Source organism: Opisthocomus hoazin, chromosome 6 (genome assembly GCF_030867145.1).
Source record: "Opisthocomus hoazin isolate bOpiHoa1 chromosome 6, bOpiHoa1.hap1, whole genome shotgun sequence".
Lineage (NCBI taxonomy): Eukaryota > Metazoa > Chordata > Aves > Opisthocomiformes > Opisthocomidae > Opisthocomus > Opisthocomus hoazin.
In genome coordinates, this window is record NC_134419.1 from 80,094,899 (window position 1) to 80,118,089 (window position 23,191).

At 45.4% G+C, this 23,191-nt stretch overlaps 1 protein-coding gene across 45 annotated transcripts in view; it reads left to right on the forward strand.

Moving 5' to 3' along the window:
- JAKMIP3 (Janus kinase and microtubule interacting protein 3) overlaps positions 1 to 23,191 on the forward strand; it is a 97,320-nt gene that overhangs the window by 35,083 nt on the left and 39,046 nt on the right. For 31 of the 45 annotated variants that reach the window (XM_075423953.1, XM_075423949.1, XM_075423947.1 and 28 more), the window contains 5 exons: positions 3,913 to 3,996; positions 4,190 to 4,328; positions 7,157 to 7,398; positions 10,646 to 11,143; positions 21,462 to 21,677. In XM_075423953.1, the coding sequence (XP_075280068.1) occupies positions 7,264 to 7,398; positions 10,646 to 11,143; positions 21,462 to 21,677 (849 nt within the window). In that variant the 5' untranslated portion in view covers positions 3,913 to 3,996; positions 4,190 to 4,328; positions 7,157 to 7,263. The remainder of the gene's footprint in view (positions 1 to 3,912; positions 3,997 to 4,189; positions 4,329 to 7,156; positions 7,399 to 10,645; positions 11,144 to 21,461; positions 21,678 to 23,191) is intronic. The other 14 variants (XM_075423970.1, XM_075423972.1, XM_075423971.1 and 11 more) reach the window with 2 other exon arrangements.

Below are 23,191 nucleotides of genomic sequence, written 5' to 3' on the forward strand. Positions count from 1 at the left end.
CACGCACAGAAGCTCATGGTTGTCACTAGAAAGCTGTCTTACTCTGTCCGGTCTGATCCCTGGGAAGAACAACCCAGCATACACCAAATGGACCAAAGACTCCACACTGTAAATCCCTTTATGGTCTGCAGGACAGTGAGTATGGGGAGGGGGGCCTCTGTGTGTATCACCAGTTCTTGAAAATAAAACCATTGCTTTGGGGTTTTCCCCTCCAATCTCTACAGCAGCCTGGCCATCTGAGAAATTTTGACTGGGAGTCCTGGCCCAAGACGATTCTGCAGCAATTTCCCAGCAATGTTTGCTGCAGCCCGGCTCGGTGTGGTGAATACCTGCAGCCAGGGTGTGTCTGTGGGTGGGAGAAGGGAGCTGGGGTGCCCTTCTCTCTGGTTTATGCCCGTTCTTGGCAGTATTTTCATCCTCTCTGATGCCCGGCTCTGAGAGAGATGTGCCATTTAAGGGGGAGGAAGCCACAGCCCTCTGGGCCATGCAGGAACACCGAGGGGGAAAGGACCCCTGCTTCCCCGTGTCACCTTGCACCCGTCCTGCTGCTTCCTGCACCGGTGTCTTACCCCAGGCCAGAAACCTGTGCTGCCTGGAGGGAGCCAGGCAGGCGGACAGCAGGCAAAGCGCTCGGTGCCACGGGCTGAGACCTCGCGAGGACAGGCAGAGCTGCAGAGGATTTACCTCCCCAGAAGTGGGCTGCTTCCAGGGAGCAAATCACAGGTCGTGTGTCAGACCACGGGTGAGTGAGTACCTGTCTGCTGCCTGCTTGGCTTTTGTTTCTCCTTCCTGCAGCTTTCTTCAAAGTGGAAAAAACAGTGAGAAGTGAATGGTGCATGTAACGTGTTTATCGAAGCTTTTACTCTGACACAAAGTCTCTTTTGCAAATACCAATAAAGGTTGCTTTTGGCTGGTTTTTGCCTTCAAAATCAAAGTCCTTGCAGGTGAACAGCAAGTCTGATTATATTTCTTGGTTTACCAGGGATAAATCAACCTGATCAATAGTAATATATACTGCTCACGCTGCATTGTAATTTTTGTACTTAGAAGCTCAAAAGGCTGTAGGCTTCATTAGTTTAAGTTTTCAGAATGTCTTTGAAACCAATGGAGTTTCATGAACATAGATTATCTAAAGATCTTTGTATTGTTACTAATCATTCGTTAATTTGCATAGAATAAAGCAAAATTACAGTTAAACTATTGAAGTGAGCATTAGGTAACACTGAAGCTCCTCAGTCCAGGCTGACTTTCCTCTCCTGCCCCGGGAAGGACAGGGTCGGGTCGGTAAGCACAGAGGTGTTTGGTCCCGCTCTCACTGGGAGGGGACGTGGGAGCTTCCTGGGCCTCTGCAGGTTTCCACCTCCTTCTGTGTATTTCTCGAGCGCATGCCTGTTCCACTTCAGGAGGGACGTGCAGGGCATCTCTGCCAGCTGGGGCAGCTGCTGGCAGAGCCTGAGCTTTGATGCATCCGGGAACAAACCTGGCTGTAGCATCACTGATAGGCACTGCCACTTCTTGACCAGCAGTTCCATCCCCGCTGGTTACTAGATGCATGTGGAAAGGCTACCATAGCCACCGCCTCCACAGGCTCCTTCCCACTGCGTACGAGGAAATCTACAATGAATGTGTAGCCCTTTTTTACCATGAGAAAGGGGAAACGTACTCCTTTCTTGCAGATCTTCCTCTGAGAAACCTTCCCTGCCTACCCCACAGGTATTTGTGCTGGGAAGTGCAGTGTGCAGAACAGTTTTCCGTTGTTCTGCAGGTCTCATTGCCATCATGCGGCACACACAGGACCAGCCAGCCATGGGTTCGTGAAAGGCAGGTCCTGCTTGACTAACCTGATCTCCTTCTATGACCAGGTGACCTGTTCAGTGGATGAGGGAAAGGCTGTGGGTGTTGTCTACCTAGACTTTAGCAAAGCCTTTGGCATTGTTTCCCACAGCATCCTTCTGGAGAAACTAGCTGCTCGTGGCTTGGATGGGTGTACTCTTCGCTGGGTAAAAAACTATCTGGATGGCCAGGCCCAAAGAGTGGTGGTGAATGGAGTTAAATCCAGCTGGTGGCCAGTCACGCGTGGTGTTCCCCAGGGGGTCAGTCTCTTCTCCCAAGTAACAGGCAATAGGACGAGAGGAAACAGCCAGAAGTTGCATCAGGGGAGATTTAGATTGAATATTAGGAAAAACTTCTGCACTGAAAGGGTTATTGAGCATCGGAGCAGGCTGCCCGGGGAAGTGGTGGAGTCACCATTCCCGGAGGTATTTGAAAGACACGTGTAGATGTAGCACTTAAGGACATGGTTTAGTGGTGGACTTGACAGTGTTGGGTTAATGGTTGGACTCGATGATCTCAAAGGTCTCCTCCAACCTAAATGATTCCATGATTCTATGATTCTATTAGTTCATTTGTGCAGACAGACCATTACCGAGGCTGATCAAATTCCTGTTATCTGGATCTCTTAATCCTTGGGTGTTATTCTTCACTACATTCAAGTTTTATCATTATGTCCCTTTTCATCCTTAAAAATTAAATTAAAATAGTCCTCAGCTAATTTCTGTGTAGTTCTTTTTGAAGCAGGCTTATTACTTTAAGTACTGCCAAGGGAGCTGATTTTTCTCTGGGAAAATCTCATTAAGGCTTCAGCATTCCAGCCTGGAAGATGTTTCCGACGTCGGCCCCTTCACGGATGCTGTGCTGATGGGAGCCTGTAGGATCTGAAAGTTGGTGCTGTCCCCTTTCCTTTGTAACCTCAACCGTCCCATGGGACATGCAGGCATGAGCCACAGCTGAGCTTGCAGAGGAGAAGGTCTCCTGGCACCGATTTCGGGGGGGTGGATGCCAGATACGGGTGGTGACGTTGGCTTTGTAGACCTGCTCAGAACAAACGTTGCAATACAAGCCTTTCTTTCTTGAAATAAACTTATCACTTTTAAATTTTATATTTTAGTAGAGAAAAATCAGGTTTAGGCAGCTGCTTGGCATGAAATGTGTCAACTCATGCAATTAAACCTTGGTAATATTTTAAACAAAATTTAAAAGCTTAAACATGATAAGTGTGAGGACACATACTGCTACAAATACAACCTTAAACAGAATTCTCACCAAGCAAACTGTGCTTAGAAACCGGGGTATCTGACTGCTCGGTGCTCTCTCCCAGAAAATCAGCTGCTGCTCTTGCGCTTCTCTAATAACGTTTTTGCCTTTCAGTTTACTTGTATCAGTTCCTTAGTTTTATTTTCTGTGAGCAAAAACCATAAAATTCTCATAGGCCTTGTCTGTCAAAAGTAAACCTTCTGATTTTAATTATTTAAAAATCCCTGTTCCATTCAAATTATCTGTCAGGCGTTCAGAGGTAAGCAGGTAAAAGCTTGTATTATGCTGCTTCTCATTTCCTCAGGTTGTGAAATAAAAAACCAGACTCCACCTACTGCTTCTATCATTATATCGTTTAAGGAAGTAATTGTAATACACACAAATGCTGCATTCATCGCAGCACGTAGAAGTGAGTGCCTGTGGCTACAGACTGCCCCATTTTTTATCTGTAAAGAAAGAGGGGTTTTTAAGACGTCCATAGTAGAACATTCACTGATGCATTGCATCTTCTTACACAAAGAAGCAAGAATCGTAAATACTAAGAACATCTACTCCTGTTTATAGGTTTTACAGGCAATATCTGTAAAATTTTATTTATTTCTATTTCTTTGACCAACAAAACACATTTCTTTTTATAGAAACTTCAAGACTACAAAGTCAAGCCTGACTCAAAACAACAGAATTAAGACTGTTTGTACTACCTTGGTTTGGTCAACTAATATCAGGAATTTTATTTTTCACCCTACTTTATTCTCTAAGTCTCAGCCTCCCTGCCAGTGGAGATTTGTAGTGACTGCTTGTCCTGCTTGATTTCCTCAGCTCTCGGCAGCTTTGCCTGGGTACTCCCAAACTCCAGCCACTTCTCCCGAATGCTCTCAGCCCTTTCCCAGCCTCATAGCCCACGTATGTATCCCCCGAGGCAGCTGCCTCCCTCTGCTCTTTTCTCCCTAATGGATGCAGCTTTTTTCTCTTAGATTTAAAATTAGGCTGTTCTACTATTATTATTATTATTATTATTGCTGCTGTTATTATGTTATTTTGTTATTATTCTATTGTCATTTTGCTATCATTATTTGTTGTTATTCTATTATTGCAGCTGCCCTGTGCTGTTAAGCCTCTTTACTGGTGTGCGGACAGGAATAGTGCTGCTGTTGTAGTTTTGACTATGAGTCGGGATGAATAAACCAAGGCATTGAAGGTCATCGTCCAAAAAGATTGTTATCCACATTAATAAGGTTAGTATTAACAAGGTTGGAAGTATTTTTCCAAATTTAAGTTTTCTGTGTATTTTTTATAGTATAAATTAAACAGATCTTTAAAATGAGGGTTTATTTCAAACTGTAATTGTAATAACATTTAAAAATTATTCTAAATAAGTTTTTGAACCGAGAAATACATGTGATCTGTTCAGGCTATAGGTTTATGTAAGCAAATCAAAGTTCGCCAGTGAAACATTTGTTCTTAGACTTTACATTCTTCTGTAAATTGACATGTTGTTGTAAAATTCCTGATCCCTTCTGCTGTTTGCTCCGAAGCAATGAAACCACCTTGTCCTCATCCTTGGGTCAGAAGTTGGCCCAAGTCTTGCCCGAGAATTACTTGAAAGACAGAGCCGTTATACCACTGGAATTCATACCACCCCTGGTACCACAGCCTTTAGGATCATCCGGTTCTCTGAGTATTATTTTGATCCTTCTCTGTGGTGGTTCCCCATTTAGCATTATGGTGAGTGTGTATCTTTGGTGTGAGCTTGATAGCTGCTCCTCTAGGCATTTCATTCATGATTTCGCTCCCATTAATTATTTTCATTGACAATTTAAAAAAAACTTTGATACCGAGGTCAGCTTTGCCTAGAGAAGCAGAGGCAACTGTTTCTTTGCGTGTCTTGCTGTTTATCTTTTAAATAGGAATGAAGTGGGTTTTCACAGCCATAGATTATATCCACAGATTGGAAAATTGCACAGGATAATTACCAAGGAGCTTGTGCAGCAGCGTGGGGATTCTCCTTCCATAGTGCTTGGACAAAGTAACGTTGTTAGAAGAGAAGATCCTTCAGACAGTGTACAAGGTGTGAAACAAACGTTGAGGACATATCCATATTTTGGGATGGAGCAGGTAGTACCTATGTTCCACTGCTGCGGTGCGAAACAAAGCCTCCAGGGCACAGCGTTTTGCCCAGAATTTGCTATCCTCAGGTTTCTATTAAATTAAATCTGCTTATGCTATCGATAAGCATTGAGTTAAATACTGATCAGAGGAAGAACTGACAGCAAACTGAATGCCCTCCTACTGACTTGTTCAGCTCAGGGTAACCAAGTGCCTAATATTGATGAACTGCCTGCATCGGCAGCTGTGAGGAAAGGATCAAAGGCAGTAAAGGCAAACGGCGGTACCTCAGTCAAATTCACCTCTGTGCAGGCAGCTCAGAGGCCACAGGAATTTCACTTCGTTTGATGAATAGGTTAGTTATTTATTCTTACACAGAACTGTGAAAGAGTTTTCCGAACTACAGATGGATGCAGCATAAAAATGGCATTAACAGATATAAAACAAAAAAATCACGTTTCTCCCTGCGTTTATCTGTCTTTGTCTCAGATTGCAAATTCTTTGGAGTGAGTTTGTCTTGCTTGTAGGCTGCCTGTGCCTGGCGGTTATACTAAGCTAGATGTTTTTTGCAAAGGTATGAGTTTTCAATAACTCATATGCTCTTTCTTTAATAGTATTGATTATGAAAGACCTTTGATTTTACTGAGAATATGACATTTTAACTTTGGCATAGTCTCTGCAGACTTTAGTTATGCTTATCTGTTCCGGAACACTGCTGTTTGTTCTTGGGCAAAGTCTCTGTTGGAGAATTTTGAAATAAAAATCAACAAATACATGTAGCTTTTAGTACTGTACTAAATATGATAGTATCTGTTTTATTGACAAATGTGAATTTATCATTATAAATTGTCTGTTGTATAATTTATAAATGTATTGGGATTAGTGGGTTGGCATAGAGTGCAAACTGGATTAATGTATGGATTCTGTGAATTTGGGTCCACTTTTGCCTGGTGCTCTGCTGTTTAATAGAATGAATTGCTTGTCTCGGGGTTTTTGCATAGGTTTAACTCAAAACCTCTTAGTCTGAATAAAACTCCTACACTGTTACCAGACTTAGATAAACCTATATAGATTTTAATTGCTGTTTTGATGATGCACTGCACACTCTTGTATGGAAAGCTTCTGTTGCCTTTGGGTAATCTCTGCTGGCTTCTGTAGCTTCATACTACTTTTATTATTTTCATTATTTTCATCACGAATATCTGAAAAGTATTTGTAGGAAACCAAACAGGATTTTTTCTAAAGATGTTTTTTTAAAGAACATAGAATTATTCTGCCATACAGAAAATGGTGTCCCCAGCTGTTGCTGTCTCCAAGCCATGACGGTGCCAGGGGATGGTGCTTGGACGTCTGCTCCACACATCCACATCCCCTGCACTGTGTGCATTCCAGCGCAGATGAAGTGACAACAAATGTTTATAGTTTGTGATTGAAATGTTTGGCTCTATGCAGGTGTCATACAAGATATTATTGTATATGTGTCTAGCTCTTAGTCCAGGGAAGAGCCACTTTAGCTGGCTGACGTGTACCTCGTGCCTTCTAGAAATATCTAGTGTCCAGCTGTCTGCGATTCCTTCTCTCCAGGCATAGGGATGGATGTAAAGCAAAAGATGGCTCTAGGATTAATGTTTTAAATGGTCTTTTTGTATTTTCAATGCACTTTTTGGGTGGTAATTGGCAGGATGCAACATGACCTCTCTGTTGATGTTGTGTTGCGTGTCCTATGAAGCAGCTTCTATCAGAAGCGTGCATTGACTGTTGACTGGCTGACCTGTGTACAGGGCAATTCGTGGGAAAATGGTACAGCACAGGCTGTGATCACAAAAAATCACTTTAGAGTGAAATATCTTTAAATCCTGTCGAAGACACCGAAGTCTGGCCATGCTCTTGGTGGGTACTGCGTTGCCTGCCTGCCTCTGGCACTCTGACAGTGCTTATGTGATTTCCCTCCTTCCAGGCAAGTAAGAAAATGTAGTGGGACGGAGGCGAGGCCGAGAAGCCCCGAGCGAGCGCTGGGACGAGGGCCTCCGGGCGGGACTCCCCTCCCCGCCGCCCAGCCTCACCATGTCCAAGAAGAGCTCCAGCAGCCGAGCTAGGGGCGAGAAGCCGGACGCCTTGGCTGCCTTGCAGGCTGCCAATGAAGAGCTCAGGGCCAAGCTCACCGACATCCAGATAGAGCTCCAGCAAGAAAAGAGTAAGGTGTGCACCTTTTCCTTTCCTTCCCCCATTAATTACAATAACGAGGGTCTGTTGTTTCGGAATCCTAACACTCATAGCTGTGTTGTAGGTGCCTTTGACAATAAATGATCAGAGTGCATGCACCTGGAGCTAGCCTTCTTGGGGAACAAGAGGCAACCCCTTTACTGCAGATTTTTAAATTGTCCTCCTTGTATTTACAATGTGCATATGGGACAAAAGGTCTCTGAAAGCGAGGGTGTGTTGGTGGTACCGCTCTCGGTGGCAGAGCCAAGCAGTGAGGATGGCCAGTCCCTGGGCAGGCAGGACTCAGCTGCCAGCAGCACGCTTGCTCCCGCCATCCAGGAAGAAATGAAGTTGGCAAATCGCATCGCTAAATACCAACAAAAGATCTGGAAAGACAAACATCTGCTCAAAACAGATGGCATAATCGTAGTGGTGGGCTGAAAGCTGTCCATGTCCTTTGCTTCTCCTGCTACAACTTTTTCCAGTAAATATTTACCTATTTATGAGGATGGCTTCATTGAGGGTTTTGAATGCAACTTTGTTATTCAGAAATTCTCTTTGCTGATTCTTCTCTTTCACATTTACACTAATTTCATTTGGATTTTATGCTCAAAATCCTTCAGACTGGCTGCTTACGGTTTCCAGATGTACAGTAATGGGCCCCAGCTCTGCCCTCTGCTCTGATTGCCGACGTTTGCAGAGCCACGGCTTCGCCCTGAGCCTTCGAGAGAGTGGCTGCTGATGCAGCTGGAGCCTCAGCTGAAAGAGCCTTCAGCCCACTTCTCACTGAGGGCATGAAAAATGTATTTGCTGTTCCCTAATCCCCAAAATTAGTTTCTACTGATAAACTTTGGGGTTTTTTTGGTTCCAGAATGTTAATAGAGACATGCATTACCATCCAGGGGCAGAATAATCTGCATTTTTTCATTAATTTGCATCATTATTAGGTGTTGTAGACTATGAGTCCAATTTTTAAGGAAGCTTCTAAGGCGGGTGTGTGTGTGTATATATATATAAATAAAACACCTATTAACCCTTTTGTTGTGATGCCACATTTGCAGTTTTAAGACCGAGGACCCTGTTTTCCTTCTCCCTGTCCTCCCCAGCCACTTCTCATCATGGCTTCTTTTGAGTTCATGGTATGATTTTAAATTGAAATGTCATTTGACCCTTCTGTGGTCAGATACAATTAGTTATTTGAACTGAATAATTTATTGCTTAAAAAGCATCTGATAAAATGCAGTTGTTTGGGACTTCACAGTAGCTTGCACAGAGCTTTTTAAGCCTTGCATATGCACGGGCGCACAGCGCAGTTTGGATCTGTGTGCCTGAGCGTGCCAAAATAATGGCTTAGCATCTGATTTCTCATGTATTCTTTTGGGGATGTGGTGTGAGAGCTTCTGCAGATATCCAGCTGAAAAATAAAGTAAGGACTCAGTCCGCAAGATACTGGTTAATTCCTACATGTGTGTTATCTTAAACGTCAGCCTGTTTCTAGCACCTGTCACACACACCTTAGCCTGCTTTCTGAGCATAAACTTCCTGTAGTGTTCGGATATGGATGGTTAGTTCACCTGGATTTTGTGCTTCTTGCATAAATTTATGATACTTGTTTACATTGTATTAACTCATGCTTTTTAGGGCACAGAATTGGGCAAATGAAAGAGTCTGTAAGATTGCAAGGGATTATTATTTAATGATAAAATTAGACTATGATGCTAAAATCAGCATTGGTGCCTACGCTTTCATCTTCAATATCAACAATATGCAAAATGAGAATGATACATTTTTGTTTCTCTTTTTCTAAATATGCAGATATTTCCACTTATGCTGGTTTCCAGTGAAAGAAAGATCTTTTCTACAAATTTGTCAGGGTTCTCTTTCTTATTTTCACAAATTACTTTTTCCTTAGAAGAATTCTCAAAGTTCTCTGTAATGTCGCAGTTTTTTCTTTACTTGTGCCTGTTTTGGTTCTGCAGTGTTCTAGTTTGTGAGGCAGGCTTAGGCATATTCTTAGCAAGGAAACCTTATTACCGAACAGAACTGACCAGAACATTTTTCCCAATAAACACTTCAGTAATGAAATGCAATGTAGTGAGTATCCACTGCTTAATTTTAGCATTTAGATATGTGCACAGGCTGTTCCGATAAACATTATAGGGCAGAAAAGACACAGCAAAGAGATGTGCGCTCCCTGCTTCGGAATCAGCCTGCCCAAAGGAGAGGGTCAGCTATGCAAACGCTGCAAATGCTGCAGCAAACACGTGCTGGGAAGATCTCCCAGCGCACTACCTGCCTTTATACAGCAACCACCGCAATGGAACGCTGAGGGGGGTCATGGTTTCCCCTAAGGCACAGGATTCTCATTCACAGCCCCCAAAATCCCTGATGACCGCCTGCCAGCTCTGCCAGCTCTCTGGTGTGCGTGCGCCCGAAGCCTCCCAAGCAGAGCCGTGTATCGCTGGTGCGACGGACAGCATCACGGGCAGGACGCTGTGCGTTAGTGCCCAGCCAAGCGCGGTGGTTCATCGCCTGAGCCGCCCAGAGGACAGGCTGTCTCGGCAGGGTTTCAGTCATTGCCACTGTTGGTTTTGATTACGTGGAGCTACAGCAGCTAGTCAACGACGAGGTGAGCGCTTGCTAGTGCTTCTGGAGAGAGGAGGGATCTGCCAGCACGAAGGCGGAGCTGTTCCTGGAGTGTTTGTGGTAGCTTTCGGATCACTCTCCCAAGCCGGCGTGCTCCCGACTGCCTCGCTAGGTTAGCTGCATTGCCAAAGGTCCCCACAGGTATGTGCCAGACCTCGAGTCCAGCAGAACCTGCGACAGAGCGTTGGAAGTATTTGCCATAAACTGTAGAAAACCTTTTCTCTGTGAAAATGTTTTACAGGGGTTTGTAATGTGTGTTGTCTTCACAGGAAATGCTTCAAGAGAGGAAATTTCTCTTTCATGAGTCTACAGCATGAAGGCTGTGCAGCAGAGCTCAGTGACCCTGGTTTTACCCAGAGCCTCTTTTTTAAAGTGATGTTTAATATGTAATAAAGTATTTGATCATAAAGAATGAACAAAATGCCAAATATGTAGTTCTGCGTGAGGTAATACTAATTAACTGGGCTTTCACTCTAAGGCACAGACATACAATGTTAAGGTCTAATATTGTAAAGTGATCCGTACCATTTGTTGATGATATCATAGTTTATATTAATCATTCTGTTGATTGAAAATACTTTTTTGATTTTCCTTGTAGGTCAGCAAGTTGGAAAGAGAGAAAAATCAGGAAGTTAAGCAGATCAAAGAGCACGAACAGCATAAAAGTACAGTGGTGGTAACAGAGCTCAAAGTCAAACTTCATGAAGAGAAAATGAAGGAGCTCCAAGCTGTTCGAGAAGCACTTTTGAGACAGCATGAAGCTGAACTACTTAGAGTAATAAAAATTAAAGACAATGAAATCCAGAGACTACAGACCCTTCTCAATGCAGTGCGCGATGGGGCTCCTGACAAGGTGAAAACGGTGCTGCTCACGGAGGCGAAGGAGGAGGCCAAAAAGGGGTTTGAAGTTGAGAAAATAAAAATGCAGCAAGAAATTTCAGAGCTGAAGGGGGCCAAGAAACAAGTGGAAGAGGCTTTAACTATGGTCATCCAAGCTGACAAAATTAAAGCAGCAGAGATAAGGAGTGTGTATCACCTGCATCAAGAGGAGATCAGCAGAATTAAGAGGGAGTGTGAGAGAGAAATTCGTAGACTGGTACGTGTTGCTATCTGCATCTATGTTTTTATTATCACTTATGTTATTGATAGCAAGTAAACGAAGGTTCAGTGCTGGACTCAGATGAGTGGATAAGGACAGGCATTCAAACTTCTGGAGCTTGCTTCAAATCTGTTTTATGTTTGCAGTTGAGATGTCAAAACATTGTTTAAAAATGATTAGGGTGTTTTGTAACGAACTATTCTGTCCATGTCAGTGCTTGTTAATATTGTTCACATTTCAGATATCAGGAAGAGACCTTGCATTTCCAGCTGGTTAGGGGAATTTCACAACACCGTTATGTTTCTTGGCCCATCCCTCTGTTTCCCCACCATTTGTTCCTTGGTGATCCACCTTGGTCCCTTGCTTTCCGTGCCTTTGCTAGTTCCCTTAAATATCCCATAATAAGCCTTAAACTATCCCAAAATGCTCTTTCTCCTGCATCCCATAGTGAGTGCTATACCCCGCAGGCAGTGACCCCCTTCACTCTGCAAGGCGCTCCCCTCTGTGACCCACCAAGGTGACGTTCCCCCCGGACAGGCGCGGGTGCTCCACCTCGGGCGGCCGGGCGAGCAGCGACTTGGCGGGCTGCTGGGGTCCCTCAGCCTCCCCCTCTCCTCTGATCCTCACTGCGTCTCTGTGGGTGCTGATCAGTGCCTAACCAAACCATCCGAGTCTCAGATACAACAGTCTGAGTCTCAAGGGCAATAGCTACGTGCCTGTGGCTTCGGAGTATTCCTCCAGCGTGTCTGGAAACTTGTTGGGGGGGTTAAGATGGATCATGTTGCTTGGAAAGGGGAGAACTCCCTGCAGGAGGGAAATGTTTGCATGAGAGCCTGGCAGGCCACTGCCGCGTTCTGGATTTGAGCAGGATTTCTTCTCCACCAGTTGTCTCAGACGCCTGCCTTACGACTCGCACAGTCGTGTGAGTGCACAGCTGATATGCAGGGCTGTGTCCCTGAACTGCTGCTGCCTTTCCCAGGGACAGGGGAACAACTGCGACACCCATACTCTCGCGATGTGTGTTTTGGGTCTTGTCTCAGTATTTATTTGAAGTTACCATCTTTTTGTGTTTGCCATGCTTTTTTATAGCATTCGGTGTCTCAGTTTAAACTCAACCATGTCTCTTGCATTGTCCCTTGACTATTATCCAAATCCAAAAAAAAAAAAAAAATTAAAAATGCACAATCAGCTTGCAGACTGGTCCCACGTCAAAACGTGCCAGCGTAGCGTGCTTCAGTGCACGCCCTGCGGAACCTGCCCACCGCAGGGCTGGGTCCTAACGGACCGAAGCGACTTACACCGACTGACGCGCCGTGCGGACGTACCCTTCATTTAGCCACCCGTTCTCTCAGACTTTAGGTTGTTAAGGTTTTTTTGCCCTCATAGATTATTTTATATCTATGAAGAGGATGTTAAAATAGTTTATAAGATCTATTGATACTGTTCAAATATCCTGCAGTGTAAGTACTTTCTTTAAGCATACATTACTAGATGCATTGATTTAATACACCAGAATGAAAGGATGGCTAATGTACATCCTAAATAAACTTGCTGCATTACATGAAAAGTCCATATTAATGGCCTCTAATGTAGAAGCTATAAAATAAATATGTTCTTAGTTATAAGGAATAGAGTGGTTTGATGTTATGTTTTCTAAATTGCCTTTGAAAATCAAACTTTTTTTTAATCCCTGCTTGAAAGAATCAGATTATCTAACTGTACTAATTAAATTACACGATGCCATCATTTTACCAAGCCCTGAGTGCTTCCTGAATGACTTTTAAGTACTCTCAGCTCCATTGACTCGACTGTAATTGATTTCAGTGGGAGCTGTTGGCTCCCGGCACCTTGTAGGGGAGGGCCCTGCCATTCTGGGGGGAAAGGCTGGTGCCACGTTGTGTGACAAAAGCTCTCCTCTCTATGAAAGTGAGGCAATTCTCACAACACTTAAACTATTGCTGAAAAGCAGTGCTTTTTTCCCTTGCTAAGGTAGGGGCCATCAGTAACTTGGGGTTGCAGTGCGACTGGGAGAAGCACAGCACAGCCCGACGCGAGCGGGTCCGTCCGTTCAGCAGAGCCCTGCTGAGGGTGCCGGCGCGGGACCCGCAGCTCTGCCGGTGCCGGCGCCTTAGCCTGGCACCTTCGTGTCGCAGCTGAGGCAGACAGCCAGCCCCGAGCTGTTAATGGAGTCACGTGAGGATTTTAAAAGCTCCCTGATTCATGTACTTTGTGTTGTTTAGTCGTTTTAATCAAGGCGGGGAGTAGCCTTTGAGCAAATTGTTATTTTATGCCTAGAAAAATACTTCTTTTATTTTTAGCCAGAATAGAGAAAGACAAGTTGTACTCATTCATGTTTAGCTTGGCAATGATGTGAAGTCCTTTAGCATAAAGTAACTTTATGAAGTTATTTCTCTCTGATGGGTACAGTTTTTCCTTTCCAACTCAACTATATCTGTGCAGGCTTAGCTTACAGAAAATGATTCCATACAAAATCAGACAAAGATTGTTTTAAGAAGGTGAATTAGTACTAATCCGTTATTCTACTGTCAAATTAAAACTAGTGGTTTTTTCTTTAATGGACAGAAAGGCAGGCATTTGTTGATGTCTCACTTCAGACGTTTGGAAGAAAGTTAGATGGCCTTTAAAGTAACAGAAGTGGTAGGAAGCTACAGCATTATGCAAAAAGACACTGTGCAGCCATCAAATTTACATCAAGGAAATCGGAGTTTATTTTGGTCTTCAGCATCACCCTCTTCTGTCAGATCTTGCCAAGGGAGATGCAGGGTATATATGCTCAGGCTTTCCGAATAACCAGCTCTACTATGAACATTTCTGTTTTGTTGACTTCAGCTTTGAATGAAGTTAAATTGTGGCGTCAAGCCAAACCCAGTGCCAGAGAATGAGCTTTCTCCTTGCCGGGTTTCTAAGGGGAATCCCTGCGTTTTTGCCCTTTTCCAGAAGGGATCCCGGAGAAGGCACAGCTGCACTGCGGCTGGTCCAGCCGTCTCCAGCAGCAAAGCTAAATCCAGAATGCTGCTCTGGTCAGAAGGAGCCATCCCCCCGCAGCGCAGGCTGGCTCCTCCCCAGCGTGCACTCGTGTGCCGGGACGTGTCTGCAGCAGCCCCTGGATGGGCACCAAACAGGCTGCTGCTGCAGGGGTACAACATTTGCAGGTGCCAGTTCTGGTCGTTTTGCACTACAGGCACGCGGAGGCTTGCAGATTGTGACAGCTAACAAGATGTAATCTCTCTTTAGAAACGGTTCCCGCTTTAGTATTTACCAAATAAAAATTCTAGCTATTTATTCTAGCGATTTTTCAGGTGCCAGGGTAACTATTAGTCGTTGATGCCAGGGGCTTTGGACTAATCCCATCCAGCAGAGCTGAGCATCTTTCAGTTCTGTGAACAGCGTGGGAAAGGAAAGAACATGTTTTGCAAAAGTGTATGTTCGAATTATCCTGGCCTTGTGTTTTCTGTTTGTGCATATGGCTGTGCTGTTTGTGCCTGTAAAGTCGGAGTGTGCCGCTCTCCAGAGGAGTACAACCAACCCAGTTAAGCTATCCCTGGCGCAGAAGCTGGAGAAATGTTAATGTAAAAGATGAAAGTCCCTTGCAGATGGTAAGAAGTAAATATGGCAACGACCTCCTTTCTAAAGAATTTCTAATTTTAGTAAACTTTTTAAAAATTTTAATTCATGCATTTTAAACCAGCTTAAAATACTACATTCATGTACTTAATTACATCCGTATGGTCTCCCACTAACAGCAGTACACCCTGTGTTAGTGTGTGCACGTCCAGGGAGAACAGCCGTTCGCTCAGGAGACTTCCCTGAGATGGACTGGCCTCCAGTTTTGCTTAATGGGGACTAAAATTCAGTGTGGTAAAGAGCATTTAAATTTTACCTAAATTTAGATTGGTCAGAAAGAAGTGCTCAACAGCAGTGGCCCTGCAGCCTCCCTTCCTCCTGACTCATTTATAAGGGGATTAAAACAGAAATCAGAAAAACCGAAGAAATGAGATTTGTTAGAGACTAGAAAGTGGGCTTTTTTTTTATTTAAGATAAACTTCCGTTGATGATGACTACCAAAAGGTTTAATAACCTGCTCTAATACCTCATGTAAGACCACTGTATGTTGAGACCTTCATGGCTTCTTTGTGGTAATCCAACACCAGAGACAAGGAGATCAATCTTTTCAATATCACTCTGAACCTCTGTGTTTCCAGGCACTTCCCCGAGATTTCTCTGTTAGGCAGTGGTAAATTAGTGAAGATGTGTGATTTAAAGGATGGTATCAGATGAAAAGCGTAGGAAGCTGACTTTTTAAATATTAATTTTGTTGTTGATTGATTTAGTCTTTATCTTTGAAAGATTTAGTCTTTATCTTTTCCTTTTTATTCCCTTATATGGTGAAAAATTACTGTATATGGTATTATAAAGATATCTCAGCAGTCATCCTGTGATGAAAGGTAGACATGTGATTCAAGGTGAATAATTCCTTCTTGTAAATATGGATTTTTTTCATTGTTTGTGGCTTACATACACAACAGTATTTATTCCAACTAAACCTGGACTACTGAAGGATTTTGCTGTATATTAAAAACTATACAACATTACTTCATTCCATTATGCTTCAGCGGCATAGGTTGGAGACACCACACGCTTCATTATATGGCATTTGCCAGTGGCACTGAGTAGTTACACAGTCCTGAGCCCACCCTGAGTGTGGGACAGTATGATGTGTATTTGATGGAGCAAAAGAGGGCACTGCAAAACAGGACAAGTGTGGGAAAAATGAATCTTTCTTTATGCACAATTATTTCTCCCATCGAATGTACTTTACTCTTCAAATATAGTATTACACTTAATTCTGTTAGAATTTTTGTTATAAACTGTGCAAGTTGTTATTGATTGACAATTCTACTCTGATTAGTAATTTTTTCAATATATCTTACTATAAATCCAGAAGTATCTAACGATTTGGTATCAGTAGCTGTACATAGAGCTCTACTAATTCTGTGTACTTCAGTTCACTCCTCAGACTCCAAAAGGAACCAGTTTTCAGAAACAAAAGCTTTTATTCACCTAACAAAGGAAGTTTTTTGGTGATTTATAGCCTGAGTGGGGCAGCAAATTATTATTTCACCTGCACCACTTAACCTTTCTGTGCTTAGCGGCTTACACTGCATCCCCCTCAGCATCGTTCCGGTGACTTCAGTGGCGTCGTGGCGATTTGCAGGACGGTGGCGAGGGCCCGGACCCTGCCCGCCAGTGTCAGGCCTCGCAGCGGGTGCAGCTGCCGGCGAGGCAGCAGCAGCGCTGGGGTCCGAGTGCCTGTGCCGGGGGAGCAGCTTGCCGTGTCGCCAGGTCCCGAGTAGTGCGTGACTGCGTGCACGTTAGTTCTCTGGAAATGGGCATATTGCATTTACTGGGCGTGTTATAAACATTTTCTGTTTGGTCAGGTATAGCTGGGATTTAATCGGTCTGGAATAGAATCGTTCTTTGGCCAAAGCTGAGGCAGAATCATGTTGCAGTGTGAAGTTTTTGTAATACTCATCGCACGTGTCCTTGTTTAGCTGGAAGCAGATGACACACTGCCTCCTCTCATGCCTGGCGATTTGGCAAGGTTACTGGAACCACGGCCATGCACTGCGGGCAGTGAACCCCTTTGGATGAGGATTAGTGCTGGAAGCTGGTGTGAGAGGAGAGGTTTCCTGGGTGGTGCTGGGAGGTACCACTGCACGGCTGGTGTCCTGCGGGACACTGGAGCTAGGGCTGTGCCCGGCAGCGTCCAGGCGCAGGTGACAGCTGCCAGTGTGGAAGGGTTTCTTAACTGCATCAGAAGCAGCAATGGGATAGTCACAGGCTTTTTTCTAAAGTTGTCTAACGATGACTCTTAAAAACCCATGCAACCTGCGAGATTCAGGGAATTCAGAGACTGGAGAGTTTCATGTCACCTCACGGCTGAGCCGAGCTGAGCACAGGAGGCTACCAACGCCCCAGCCGTGCTCCCCACAGCATCGTGCCCACCCCACCTCTCCTGCTGCGGGTCTTGGCAGAAAATTAACCAGGAAAGTGGAAGAGAACAGTTTTCCCATAGATGGCAGGATGAGCCAGCTTCTCCTATGGCGTGACCTAGTGCTGGCGTAGGATCTGGGAGGGAGAGGCAGGGCGTGGGACCACGTCTGCTGGTGGGGGTTTGCTCTTGTGTCGCAGCCCAGCTGCAGCGAGGGGTTATCCTCTGGAGGAGCTGCTGCCCATTGCAGCGCCTGCAGCAGCAAAGTCAGCAGGAGACGCTCTCAGCTTTCATGCCCTCCCGATACGTCCGCCTGCGGCCCACTCTGCCAGGAGGATCCGTGAAACGGGCTGGGGCATCCCTGGGAGCCACCGCGCGGGGTGGGAACGACACAGGGGGCTGTAAGGAGCATCTTGCTCTTCTAAAAACACATCAGGTGCTTAGCCATGTGCAGCGTATTGGTGCAGTGTATGTTGTCATATATAGCATAACAGGAAGTTACAACGGCGTGAGAGGGGATTACACTTTGCCTTTTGGTGTTCATCTGTACTGAAACAGGGAGAGTTTTCCTTGGTCAGAAGAAACAAGCCATCTCAGCTCGCTGCTCCATTTGATCGGCTGCGTTCCCGCCGTTCGCAGTGGGGGGAATCGGTGCGGATTCGGTGCTGCAGCACTGTGTGGCAACCTGACTTCGATGTGCAGGCGTGTCAGCGGGGTTTAGACGCCGTGAGTTAGGAACGCGAACGAGTCAGCAGTACCGCTGTGCAGGTGTGCTACCACCACCCCCCAGGCCATCTGCCAAACCTAAATCCTAGCAGCTGATATAAAGGTGCAGTTTCAGAACAGACCTGAGTTATTCTTGCAGGGTATTTGGCAAAATCTGGTTTACCTTAACCTAGCTGGCTGTTGCTGAGGAGTGACGGATGCCACCCGGACCAAGAGGCAATTACATTTATTTCTGGAGAGGGAAGGCAAAGGTGAGCAGCAGCGTGTGTGGGGCAGACATCCCCTGCTGCCAGCCTGGGCAGGTGAACCCCGTCTCTCGAGGGTGACCCCGCCAGAGGGTGACCCCATCGCCTTTCGTCTCGGCTCCTGCTGTCAGCCTGGGTGATGGCGGTCTGGCAGTTCAGTCACCTCCGCTCCCTAATTGCTGGCTCCGACACCGTGCCCGTGGGGAGATGCCTTCGTCATGGCACAGCTCCAGCTGGGCAGGGGCTTCTCGTTTGCATTTCAAGCTGCTGCCTGCGAGTGACGGGCTTTCATCCACCACACGCTGCTGGCTTCAAAGGCGGATTCCTGGGGCGTGCGGCCATGCTCCTGCCAGTGCCTGCGAATTTGCAGAGCTGCAAAGGCCGCGGGAACGTTGCAAGGAGATATTTCCCAGCCAGGGAACACATATGTTGGTTCTACAGTCGTGGTGGGTGGAAGTAATACCTGTAAAAAGAATCACACGGCTTAGAACGAGCGGTGTGTCAGCCCGTGCTAGGGATTGCACTGGGTAGCACAAGGAGGGAATAACAAATTTAACTTTGCCTGGGATTCTGTTTGCATAATTGGCATCAGCTGTGCTGGTTATCAATTAGCGCTCCCACATAAATATTCATCCCAAGTGGAGGCAGCCTGCTGGATCCAAGCGGGAACACCCAGCGCGCAGCTCGTAGGTGGGTGGGTGCTGCGCTCCCCCCCGCTGACGCCCTGCCCGAGCGCTGCCGGTGTCGGCAGCCGCCACGCGCGGGGTGGGGAGCAGGACCCCGGTCCCGTACCCCGGCCCCGCCGCCAGCACAGCATGAGGCCGGCGTGCCCGACGGCAGACCCGCGCCTCTTCCAGTGAGTTGCAAGCTGCTGCTTGTCTTTCTGCTTTCTTGATGTACCTAATGCTAGGAAGAAATGCGCCAAATAATATTTTTCAGTGAAATGCTTTCTTCAATTTGTACTATTTCTACAACATTTCTGTTTAACAACAGGCTGCAAACATCGAACTGTTATGCATATTTCGTGAACGTGAATTTAATCCCATGAAGGGAGATGTGAATACCAATGTTTCCTTCGTTGTTAACGAAGATTATGCTTAGGGTTTTTTCTGGAAAACAAACCATTAGTGAAATAATGTGAGATGTTTTCTGTTTTCTCCAGTTTCTTTGTTCCTCTTTAAGTGTTGCCTGTCTTGTGCTGTGTCTTTGTATTCATACTAATAGGGATCAACTACCCAATATTCTGATTATTTTAAACAAATAATCATTTGATAAAGTGTTACCTTTTCATTCATAGATCCATTTAGATTTCTACCCGATTCCGTACTTCGCAGAAGGACCTCAGTGGGCATCTCTTTGTTTCATTCAAAGTTAGTAGACTGTTTCCTTAATGGAAATTGCTGAAAGCACCTTTAATAAAACGGCACCCAAAGTGCATTTGATTTGCTCCGTTTTACTAAAACAATCTAAATTTTGCATTCCTTGAAACCCCGTTTCTGTGCGGGTATCTCGGAGTTGTCCTGCGCTGTCTTTTGGCAGGGGCTGGCTCTTCCCCGGGGACGATGCGGGATCGCTCTGGGTTGGCAGCTCGGTTCTTCCTGCCCCTGGCTACCGCAGGGCAGGCTGCCCGGGCCGTGCGGCCCCTCGGGAGCACCTCGGACCACGGAGCTTCCCGTGCGTGGGGGTGATGGGGGGACGGGGTGACGGGCCCCTCGCTGTGCCGCGCAGGGACGTTGGGCCCCGACCTGCTGTGTCCTCTCCTGCGGGATGTATTGCAGAGCCGTGAGCTGCAATCAACCCCTCCACCCAAACGTGCCTGATGAAGTAATTTCCCGGTACCACTGCCGGGTGTGCGCAAACTGCCATCGCTTGCTTTTTCCCCGGGAGGGCCTTGGTTGCAGTTATTGGAAATAAAGTACTTCGAGTGATCTGTTAATTCACAATGTCATTTTTTTCCAGGTTTGCGGACAAAGCTAGCAAAGATAAAAGTATCAGACACAGTTCTCTCAAGGCAAAATGTTATTAGTTCAAGCAGGCCACATTTTAAAAACTGATCATTTGAATTAAATCTATAAAGTCTTAAAAACTGGGGCCAAAAATATTTTGCATTTTTGATGTCTGAAACCAGATCAACAGACGTTTTAGGGGATGTGTATGATCTCTTTCTTCCCGGAGAACCATTATCTGTAAGCACACTTGGCAGCCCTGTGGCGTGTGAGTGTAATTAATACTTTATGTTCATGTATAATGTATGTGTATGCAGTCCAGCTGGGAAGAGCCTGACGCTGCTGCAGTGGTATGCATCATCGCAGGCACGGAGGAAGGCTTTTGGGCTGTGCTCAGTAATTTTTCGTTATTAGGCAGGGCACAGGCCATCCTCGTCTGAACTCGCTGGACAGACTCCAAGGGTCCGATCCTGGCGTCAGCCGTGGACGCGCGCCCAGCCTGTGACACGAGCCGCCGCGCTGGCCCCCACACAGCCCCGAGCGCAGTGCTCTGCACGGGCACACCGGGCTCTGCTCCACTGGGCGGGAGGCTTGAATTCCACAGCAGCACCCAGAAAAACATCCGAGTATGCTGCCCCTCAGAAAATATTCCTGGAGCACCTGCAAATTCAACGTGCCCCATCCAACGGCGATGAGCACGGCTCTCTGAACTCAGCGGAGACAGTGCAGGCGCATGGGGAAGGAAATAATTAGAGACAGCTGGACATTTGTCATTTAAGCACTTAATGATTTTGCTGAAAGTTTGTTATGGATAACCAAAAGCCTTCATGGGAAAGGGATAATTAAACACATTGCTCACATGGGAGACTTGTGGAAAAAGAATTTTAAAAATTCACATTCCTCCTATATTTTGAAAATTAAAAGGATATTCAGGTTTTAATATTTTTCTTTTAGAATTATGAATCCAAATTTTCAAAATATGATGTCTGAGCAGAATGCTGCAAAATCATTAAAATGTTTGAATGAACTGATCCAAATTGTGATATGAATATTAGGCTGTAATTTTCTTTAGATATTCTGAAATGGTGCTAAGAACGTGGGTGATTTCCCAATCATTTTAATGAAAAAACTCCAGCTGAAAAGAGAGTTTGTGTTCTGGGTGGCCTCCAAAAGCAGAGCGATATTCACAAGTTGGTTAACGGTTCAGTTTTACGTTCGCTGTCAAACACTGGTTGCTGTTCCCCTGCCAGGAGAGCACCGCTGTCTCTTCCGTGCTGAGGGGGTCGGCCCTGTGCAGCTCTGCTCTGGCCGCCCCTGGGGTCTGAGATGCTCTGTTGTTGTCAAGCCGCTGCCTGCTGTGTGATTGTGTTCTGTTCTCCTTGTAGATGGAGGAGATTAAATTTAAAGACAGAGCAGTCTACGTGCTGGAGAGAGAGTTAGGGGTTCAAGCCGGGCATGCTCAGAGACTGCAGCTCCAAAAGGAGGCTTTAGATGAACAACTGTCCCAGATCAAAGAGTCTGACCGGCATCTGAGCAGCCCCAAGCGGGAACTTCCTTATCCAAGTGGTGCAGGAGACGCTTCAGATCATTCGGGAAGCCCCGTAAGCACTTTCACGTGGTTTCACCTACACAAACGAGCAGACGGAGTGGCAAAGTGGCACGAAGTGACAGAATCTTGATGAGCGCACCCTCGAGCAACAGCTCTCCCATACCCTGAGGCACCGATTGCTTGCTCTCGTTCGTTAGCCAAACCTTGAAGATTTGCAATCAAACCTTGTTATGGGAGAGCTTTTGCCTTTTTGTCGTTTTGTTTTCTGGTTTGTTTGGTTTGGTTTTGTCAGCAGGGTGAAATTTCTCTGTTCTTTTCCTCTTCCTTTTCCTCACCTACCATACTTCTGCCACCCTCCTTGATTTGACCGTTTGACAGAGTTTTGCCAACAAATGATGCAAATGCATTTCTAAGCAAGTGATGTATGTGTGCTAGCTTTCGGAACTGCAAACCACGTATTGTGCGAGCAGATGGACGAGGCCAGTTTACAAAGGGCATGGGGGAAGCGAATCGGTGCGTGAAGGCGCGGGAGGTCCCGCGGCCCTCCTGGAGCACCGCTCCCAGCTTGGGCGTCTGCGCTGCAAAGTGCTCTCAGTGGACCGGGCAGTGAATTAAACGCCTGCTAACCTATTCTGTCCTATTTCTTTACTACAATGTGATATTCAGAATGCTAAATTTTAGTCACTCTTTCACAATGGCTTTTTTAGTATAACTATGGCACGTTTCTGCTTTTGCCTTAATTTACTAATATTAGAAAACCCTCAGTTAACTGACCTCATGTATCTGATGTATGCAAATTTTCTTCATTGCTGATTCTCATCAAGATTTCTTTTGCAACAGCCTTAATTTTCTCAGTAGAAATATAAATACTTGTACATGAGCCAACCAATCTATTTTATTCTTTGTCCCAAGCCTCTCCTGCACCTGTTGAATGAGGAACCCTAGACCTCCCAAAAGTGCCACCAGCACTACAGCCACAAATTTGCTTGTTTCGATTTGTACTCAGCTTCTGCCAAACAGCAGAACGAGTCCTAGAGAAGGGGGAAAAGTCTGGCACATTCGTAAATACATGTAACTTCTCTCTGATTCTGAACAAGGACACATCTGCCTGTATTTGTATTCATTTATAATTTGATTTAAGCATTTTCACTCAGATAAAGTGCTACCCCTTTGGCTTTATGAGTGACGCTTTAGGACCCAGTAAGGGCCACAGCTTTATAGAAGAAGAGCTTATGCAATGGTATAATTGCATGGATTTTCCCCATTTGTACTTCAGTATTTTTAAGATCATTTTCTTATAACAAAGTCCTCAGAGTGGGTGATGTGTCTGAAGCACTCAGTTCAACAGTGGCATACATTGGAAACATTGCCTTCATTTTTGATATTTTCTTTTCTGTTTCCAAGTTCACCATTTGTGACTTTGTATTTGCATATACATAGTTCTGCATTTGCATACTTTGTTACGTTTTCACTCCTAACTTTCCGTTGGTCTCATCCTGCAGCTGCCAGTGGTCAGTTAGGTTATATAGCTCATACTCTGCAGTATAGTGTTTTGAAATGTTTGGA